Here is a 9391-nt window from a genome sequence, read left to right as displayed (position 1 = left end):
CACACACACACACACACACACACACACACACACACACACACACACACACACACACACACTGAGAGGCTGAGGCAGCAGGAAACATTCATGTCTCAGCATCAGTTTTCAGACTGAGTCAGTGAACTGAGGCTCCGTCAGGTTTACTGACGGGCTCCAACGTTACACCGGCTGCTACGGTAAATGAAACGCAACGAAAAGTCTTGTTCCTGTCTTTATTGGAGCAAAGTTACCTGTCCTCTGCAGAGTGTCTCCCTGTCTGGATGCTGGTGTTTCATGGTGTGGCTCCTAACTCAGAGTAAATCAGACAGAAGGAACCGGCTGCTGACTCAGCTCGTTAGGAGCAGATCTTTCAAAAGGGCCAATTCACCAGGAGTTTTAACCAACATGACGTTCAGTGTGATTCAAAATGATAATTAGCAGGTTTCTCCTCTTAAATCTGTGTCCTCATCTAGTCTGTGACAGTCTCAGACCAGTGAGACATTTATCTGAAGGCTGATTTATACTCACACACCGTCTTTTACATTGCCTCCAGTCAGAACTCCATCTTGAAAACCACAATAACCAATCACACATATTGGATTGGTCCAAACTTTGTGGGCATGTTTGTTTTTGTGGAGCAGCGTGTCATTTTGTTTAAAGTGGTCCACTCCCAGAAGCTGTGTGTTAAAGTTGGAATGTGCAACTGATGTTCACATCTTCTTTCAATCTCTGCAGCTAACAAAGAAAAAAAAAGGTTTTACTAGTCGAACTTATCTAACACAAGCCTCTCTTGAAAGATCTGTTACATCATCAAGTGAGAAAACAACCATGTATCCTGCTAAATGCTTAGCTGTGTGTGCAGTGTCATCTACATGGGGAGTGATGTGGGATGGATTATAATGATTTATTTCCCTGCATCTTCTATGAGTAGAAACACTCAAAATGAGAAAGACGTCCAATATGACGTCATCACTGATCCGCTGTTTCGCATCTGGTGGAATATAAACCATCCTTTTTAGGCAGGTATAAGGTGCTAAATTAAATAGTGTGAACCTTTGTGAGTGTTTGGTCTAAGTGCAACATTGACTCACTCCATGCCAACCAGGATTGGGCAAAATCGTATCTTGTGCAATTACGGTAATTGTCCAAAAAACTGTCGCCAGTTAATGTCTGCCACATTGTTACTGTGATTATAGTGCCATGTGTTTGTGTGTGATGCACGCTTACTATCAAGCACACATAAGCTTGTGGTATATTGCATTACTAAAGGTGCTGCCACTCCACATTAAAGAAGTGGGTTTCAATTCACAGCTCACTAATTTCACCTGCTAAAATGAAGAAGTTGGTTTGACTGATTTAATTTAAGAACACAGGATAACTGATATAGAGTCAAAGACATGCTAGTGCAACTTTCATCTATTGCCAAATTAATTGTTATTGGCTAAATGCTTCAATTTATAGTGATTTAAGTTTTTGCCAATATTGCCCAATCCTAATGCAAACTGGTCTAGAGCTCTAGAATTACAGAAGTTGACAAAAGTTTCTACATTGAGAGTAAGGGCTGGCAACTTACCAAAGAAAATAAGTTAGGGGTGAACTGATTGCAGTTTTCTGGCCATCACCGATCCTTAAAAAGTCTGACCTGTCGATTCAGATTTTGGTCGATACTGATTTTTTAAAATAAAATCAGGTGTTATAAGGTCACAATGCACCTTTAATGTCTCTCTTATTTTATTAAAAGACACAGAACAATACCCTTGAAACAATGCAAACTTGTTTTAACTGGACATTAGGTAGAGTAACAGCAGAGCAGAAGGGGACAGTGTTTTTCATATCTTTATGGAGGTAGATGAGAACCTGATCTTATCCAACGATCTTATCTAAGTATCAGCCAATCTCTGAAAATTAAGGATATCAGTGCCGATATTTCGGGCGGCCGATTTACACCTAATAGCACTGGGTGGTATACCGGTTCATAATGAATACAATTTTAATTCCTGTTATGATATGAACTAACTGAATACCGACATACCGATTTAAATAGCCTGAACACGTTCAGCACCTTTCGTCGCAGCTGCCAGTGAACTGTTTCCTGGGGGACACTTTTCCTCGTGGCACCGCTATACGCATTAGTATGCTAATATTATTGTTGAAGCAGCTTGTTAGTGGCGGGTGGCGATTCCGCTGCTTATATTGACTGACCTAAAAAAAAAGAAACATCCCGTTTTTGCCAACGCCTCTTCAGTGACGTGCACGGTTAGATTTAATGTACAACGTTAATATGGAGATGCAAGGAGACTTTAGCGTGGTTCTATTGTGAAAAAGCCAGGGAAGTAGTTTTGTAGTAGAGCTGAGTTGACTGGTGTGCAAGGTGAGTCGTCCTTTTAAGTTTATTAACACACGATAGATCCGATGCTGATCTTTTCTCAACCCTTCACAACCGGGCCAACATGCACGATAACTGTCTACAACCAGGCAAAGAAGAAAAGATGTACAAGAGGAGGGAAACAGAGACACAGACAGAGGTACAGTAAAAGAAAAAAAGTCAATAAGCAGTGTTTGTGCATTTTATTATTAGCTGACCTGTGATGAAAAGCAAAATACCGTGATATACCATGAAACCAGTGTAAATGTTGAAAATACCATGATATTAAATTTGGGTCATACCACCCAGCACTAACACCTAGTCTCAACTACTGTTTGTCATCACCAGTCATAACCCAGTGAGATATTGTCCTAAAACTTTTACAAACATCTCATCTGACGTTCTGCCTCTGTCTACACAGTCTCTGTAATGGCTGTCCAGGATAACGATGCCACTAACGTTCTTGGATACAAAAAGACTTGATCAAACCAAAGACCCGGCTCTGTGAAAGAAAGACAAACCAGTTCTTAAAGGGTTTCCATGATCAATGTGCTCTAAACCACTCCTGACTGATTCTAGACGGTCGATAAGAACTTTGAGTTTGATTACCACTATATCAATTATATCATATGAGCGTTTATATTATCTGTCCTGCAACTCTATAATATGGTCTCTGGCTGCCATCCAGGAACGGTCTGTCACAATAACAGAGCATCTGAGGTGATTAAATTGGTTAAAATGATCTCAGTGTTCTTAAAACATGATACACCATGTCTTTCAGAAAACAACTTTCATTTGGTTTATTAGATTTCACCAAAGAACCAAAGGTAACATCAGAACCCACTCACACCAACTAAATCTGATGTTAGCTTCGCCACAAGTTGGAGAAAATTCTCAGTTTCACCTTCATTTATCTGAAAATAAGACAGATCTAAAATCAAACAGGTATCGGTTCAAATCAGTTTATAACAAGCAGTTTACAATTTATCTGCTTTGGCACTCATCCACAAATAGGTGCTGTAAAAACAGGTTTCACCTTTGTGAAACAAGAAATAAAACTCTACTTGTTCAGCCGTTTTCCTCATCTTTGAACTTTTACTAGAATTTTTTCCACTTTTACAAGTTTTACAACAGTTTGAAACAGAAAAAAGTCTAATTTCATCAAATTTTTTGATTCAGTGTTTTGTGTTGACTTTGTTTGCCAACATGGCTCCTGTTCCTCTGCCGCCTGCAGGAAATGCGGGCTCCGCCCACAGACATTTAAAAGCAAACCAGGAGCCTCTTTGTGCATATTTAACACTGCGGTGAATTATTTAGTGAAGTGGGACTCGACTGATGGAGTTGGCCATCGTATAAAAAAAATTCAGCAGGACAAGGGAGTGAAATGTGTGCAACACACAAACATCTCTGAAGCATGTGAGCAACAATCAGCACCAACTCGTGATCACATCAGCAGCTACAGTTTGCTGAAGAGAAAATAGTTTCACCTCATTAGTTACGGTGATGATCTCATGCAGCACATTATTTATGAAGAGAAGCTTTGTTCAAGATTAATGCTGACACTAACAGGGTGGTAGTTTTTTAAGTGAGATGAGTGTTTTAATTTATATAATGCAAAGATTGTTCATTAGGTAATGGATTATTAATGACTTTCAGTCCAAAATAACAGTTAGTTATTTACAGTTATTATAGTTAAAAAAATAAATCAAACTGCACTTATGATAAAAACCTAAAAATGTGCATTTGCGATTTTGTCATAATGTTTAAAAGCTTAGTTAGGTCAATAGTTTTGGTTATTAAAACTCAAAACTTTTATTACATTTTATTTTAATCTAATAAAAGTTTTGAAAGTCCAAGTTTCCATTTTTGAAAAGTACTTACTGAGTTAGAACCTAAACGTTACACTGATTTTAAAAGGGCGGTGTTATGTATTTTCCAGGCACATAACTCAATACCACAATCAAGTAATTATGTTACCTTCAATTGTTATAAAAACTGTATTTAGCAGAAATAAATCAGACTTGACATCTAAATGCCTTGAAATTGGTCTTGTTTCAGTAAAGCAATCCTCTGGGTATGTTTATGACGGGGGAATGACATCATAACAAGACATAAAGTTAAATAAAAGTTGGTATTACACAACATAACATAACTTTCTTAAAAATGGAACTGAAACTTTTCACTTGAAATGTAAACTGTAACACATTCAATGGAGTATTGATACCGATTGTAGATATCTGTATTGGTATCAGTTCTGGGTTTCAGGGCATTTTGTGTAAGTATAAGTACAAGTACTTGTACGTATACTCGGTATGGGGGCACTACTAATACAATGAGCATATATGATACAGTGAGGTATGACACAATAAATGTAAAGCTAGTAAAAGGAGATGATGTGTGATCATAAGACCATTTCAGGGATTAAATCATGTTTGTTCTGAATAAACTAAACATTTCTCAGATTCCTGTCTTTTTAAGCTACATTCTGGTACAGGATCAATCTGAGCTGCTTCAGAAACATAGTTTGATTGAATTGGGAACATCTTTGGAAAAAGATTGGTCTGAATCCTATTTTTAGTGTGTTCTAATGAGGACGTCACTGTAGGAAACCTCAAACCATATTTGAATCTTGGGATTACCCAGCTGCTAATGAAAACAGATTTGCTGGTGTGAACACTTTGAGCTCTTCTGATCTTTGTTAGTGCTGCTCAGAAAAGTGCTTCAAAATATTACTTTGGGTTAAATTTAAGACATTTCCTTTAAGGGATCCAAAGGTATTTATTCGTCAATTATTACAAACTTTTCAATCAATGCTTCCTCAGTTGGAGGAGAGGAGTCACATGTAAGATACAATAAGATGAGATATATGCTGAGATTATGAGTATCTACATAATTAACATGATTGATGATATAATCCAATAACATGATGCTAAATAACACAATTCAATATTGAACCCAATGCAGTATTGTATGTGATTTAATATATGATAATTAACATTTGAATGATTAATTACGATGAGACTTTGTAATCAGCTGTTTTCCAACAGTGTCTGGACTCGAGGCTCCGTGTGAAGGAGCTGAACACAAGTGATTGGTTATAAACCAGCCAAAGAAAAGAATAAAGGATTTCTGTACTCATATGTAGATTGATCATTTTTGGATTCCTTAGCAGGCTATGAATTCAATGATGATGTTGTGATATTATCAGCATCGTGGTTCATTAATCATGAGTTGGATCATAATTTAAGTTGCTCTCTGTTCACATCCATTCAAAACAAGATAAAACACACAAAAATGAAGCCAGAATCTGACAGATTTTCTTGTTTATGGTTGTTTCTACATTCCTGATTTCCATTTTTCCTGTGTCAGCTTGGTGTTTAAAGGATCTGTGTGTATCTGTGAATTAAACTCTGAGACCTCAGAACGAATCCAAGAACTCCGACTCTTACAGGACTAACACCCAACCTGACAGCAGTGATGTGTCTGAATCTAAACCCAAGCTTGGAACCACATTGTTAGCTGGATGAAGTAATCCAGTTAATCTAATCCTCTGAGCTTAAACGACACAATCACCTCTGGAAATAAGCAGCAACGACCCTAACATGAGTCTCACACAGCCGGAGAGTCTGCATGTGACCAACAGGAACAACACTGCAAATCTGTCACAGAGCCACACTTAGGCCACGCCCCCTCCACCCACCCGGCCCCGTACCTGCGAGAGCTTTGATGCGCGAGCGCTCGAACAGCCGAGCCGAGCTGTTCTCGTTGTCCCAGTCGTCAGCATCCCAGCGGTTGTTGACGCCGTCGTTGTTGTACTGTTGCTGCTGGATCTCCATGTGCTCCAGCTCCGCCGCCACCGACGTCATGTTGACCTCGCCGTGACTCCGCCGCCCCCCCGGTGCCGCCCTCGTTGCCCCTCCAACTGCTGGCTGCTGCGGTGATCAGCGGACCCTCCTGCTCTCTGAGACCGGCTGTGAGTGGAAAGGCCGAGGCGTTTGGAGAAAACCTGCAGGGAGCCACAGAGAGAGGAGTTATTGGTTTCCTCCATCGCCTGTCTGACGGCAGACTGGTTCAAACTCAGACGGCTTTTAAATAAAAAATATTAAATACCCTCCAGCTGTGATCAGTCAGTCAAAGACTATTTTCTGTTTTCATAAATAACCATGTGTTGCACAGCTCAATCATTAAACCGGTTTTGTATTTTTTAATAGTGAATAAAGCTCCTCAACCATTTCACAGGTTTAACTTCTGTGAGATTTGACTTTGTTGATAAACACAGACATTATTTTTATTTAAAACATAAAAAAAACGACCTTTTTGATAATTTCCTGTGAATCAAAGATGAGTAATTTACATGCCTGTTTGTTGTGTTTCTGTTACCTGAAGAAGTCAGAGCTCACCTCAGATTTTACAGCCATGTGGAGATTTTCACACTTAGCTGTGGAAATAAGTCTGCTCAGACTGCTCTCCTGAACAGCCCGTTGAGAAATGATTTTCCTGTTTAATTTATAATAATCAACTGTTTTTAAATGAGCCAAAAAGGAAGTCATTTTTTGACAGCTTTAATGATGTGATGTCTTATAATTTCGAGTGATTCTGCTGTTTTTGTGTCTATAAAGTAGTTTTTAGTTAAAATTTAAACAATAAAAATCAATATTTAAATAAATTTATTTTAAAAGTATTTAGTTTATTTGGCTCAAATCCACATTTCCTGTTGTATGTGTGGTTTTTAATAAGTTTTCACCTGATTTTTAACCTAAAATGTTGAGTATTTTCAGATGTTCAGCTCAGGTTTACAGAGTAATGAAACATAACACTGTGTTAAAGAGAAGTCACGTGACTGTGACTCTGCTCTGTGATTGGCTGTTCCAGCTTCAGCCAGTTTAATCTCCACAATGAGGAAACACTGCCTCCTTCTGGTTCAAACACGTTACTGCAGCACCTCCAGGAAGGACCACAATTTAGACTTTTTTTTTTTATAATTAATGTTGAAAATACTGAACTAGGTTCATTCCAGATTAACATAATCTGAGAAAATCTTTAAGGAATAAGATAGAATAAACTACGACTTTATATTTAAACTTAGATGTTTTTGACTGTCAAACATGAGGAAAAAAGAACCTCCTATTAATTACCATTCACTGATGTATCCTAAATTTTAAAAATGATTTTGCGACCTACTTGTTTATTTTAGAATCCTTACATGAAAACATTCAACTCATTCAGCAAATGTTCCTTGAACTTTTATACTTTATCGAAATGTTCACTTTATTTTCCCCATGATCTCTTTAATAAGTTTGAAAACATTGTCCTCTTGCTATTTTTTTGTCTGATATTACTAGCTATTACTATATTATTAGCTTTCAGCTAGTCTTTTCCTTATTTTAGCTCTTCTTCTTTTTAGTTTTTCTACTCAGTCTTCTGCTAATTTCTGTAAAGTCATTCAGCATTTAATGAAAGTGAAACTGTTGTCTCCAGTTTCTTTCAGAGAACTTATTTATATTTAACATTTTTTCCAGAGCAGCTATGTAACAATCATTCATCTGTTTGTTGATGAATGTGATTATTTGGAGCTTCCTTCTTAATACCAACAGATTAAATGTCTTTCTTCGGCTCAGTTTCAGACCAGATGAGAGCAGCTGTTGTCTGGTTTGACACTTTGAGTCTTCGCTGACAGAGACACTCTGATGAATGTGAGCAGGTCAACAGAGACTCAGCAGCATGACTCGGCACAGCATCAGCAGACGCAAGCATGACTCAACAAACGCAGACAGATCTGCAGCTCTCAGGTCAGATTTCATCCTGCAGACATGGATTCTTCGCAACGAGTCGCCGTCGTCACGGCTGCTCTGCAGAACACGAGCAGCTGACGTGACAGGACGACCATCACCGTGTCATCATCAGGCAGGACTCAAACACACACATCACAACATGTTTCTATCAAAGGAGCTTTCCTTTACTGCTGCACAAATGTGATGATTAACTTTTAAAAAAAGCTATTTTATGAGTTTTTTTTTCTACAATAAAAAGTAAATCTGCAAACAAAAAGTGTAAGCATTTTATGAAAATATTACATGTTCTGTTTAAACATGAATAAAAGGATGTTTTACTAACAAAAGGTTTCATTCTGTGAACCAACTTTTCATATAAAATCCCAAATATGATGAAACTACGTTTTAAAGCACCGTTTTACATTTTGCCGACTAAATAGTAAGCCTCAGACAAATACTGGTTGTCTTTGGCTATACTAGCTAATTTCTATATTTTTACAATGTTTTATTTATTTATGTCAAGTTAAAAATAACCTTCACTTCCAGTTTTGAAGAAAAAATATCTGAGCTCCGAAGCTTTGGATGTTTTGTTGTGTTCTTTGCACTCTGTGGGAAGATTTGGATAGTTAAAAAATGAGAGCAACTTTTCCAAAAATTATTCAACTTAAGCTGTCGCTGAGTAAAAACTGACAACTCATGTAAATTCCAACTTTTCTGCGACATGTTTAAACTTTAAATCATGTTTCTGCATGAAATATGTCTGAGTTCCTACAGGAATTCTGATTTTATTTTAAAGTCAATTTAAGAAATGAAGATGAATAAAGTCAGATCTGCTTTTATTTGATCTTTTAAGTTTTGTTAGTGTTTCTCTGCAGTTACAGACAAGCTTAAGTTCAATACTTGTATTTTTTATAGATTAAAACTCAAATAATCCCAACCTTAAAAACTTAAATCATTAATTATTCACTTTTATTTTTCTTCTTTTGGCTGCTCCTTTCTTCAGTTGTTGCCACTCTGAAGATTTGTTAGTGTTTTACACCAGACGCCGTTCCTTTAAAATCATTTATTTATTTAAAAAATATATATTTTTATTTTAAAAATAGTAACAAAAATCAAGCTGCTGAGGCCCTTTGATCCTCTATAATCAGAGCATTAACCCATCTTCTGATCTCCAGTTGTCCCACTGCAGTGGAGTACTCTGCATTGGAGGCTCCGATACACCACCATGTGTGCGTGCGTGTGTGTGTGTGTGTGTGTGTGTGTGTGTGTGTGTGTG

The 9391-nt window shown here is 37.5% G+C and overlaps 1 protein-coding gene across 1 annotated transcript in view; it reads right to left on the bottom strand.

Annotated features, from left to right (window-relative positions):
- LOC106534972 (spectrin beta chain, non-erythrocytic 1) overlaps positions 1 to 9391 on the bottom strand; it is a gene marked incomplete at its 3' end in the record, with an annotated part of 41098 nt that overhangs the window by 29237 nt on the left and 2470 nt on the right. The window contains 1 exon segment of the mRNA XM_014031798.1: positions 6057 to 6350. Within this exon segment, the coding sequence (XP_013887252.1) occupies positions 6057 to 6210 (154 nt within the window).

This window comes from Austrofundulus limnaeus, unplaced genomic scaffold (assembly GCF_001266775.1).
Source record: "Austrofundulus limnaeus strain Quisiro unplaced genomic scaffold, Austrofundulus_limnaeus-1.0 Scaffold1321, whole genome shotgun sequence".
NCBI classification, from domain to species: domain Eukaryota; kingdom Metazoa; phylum Chordata; class Actinopteri; order Cyprinodontiformes; family Rivulidae; genus Austrofundulus; species Austrofundulus limnaeus.
The sequence above is the reverse complement of the archived record's forward strand: the minus strand, read 5'-3'. Positions and strand labels throughout refer to the sequence as shown.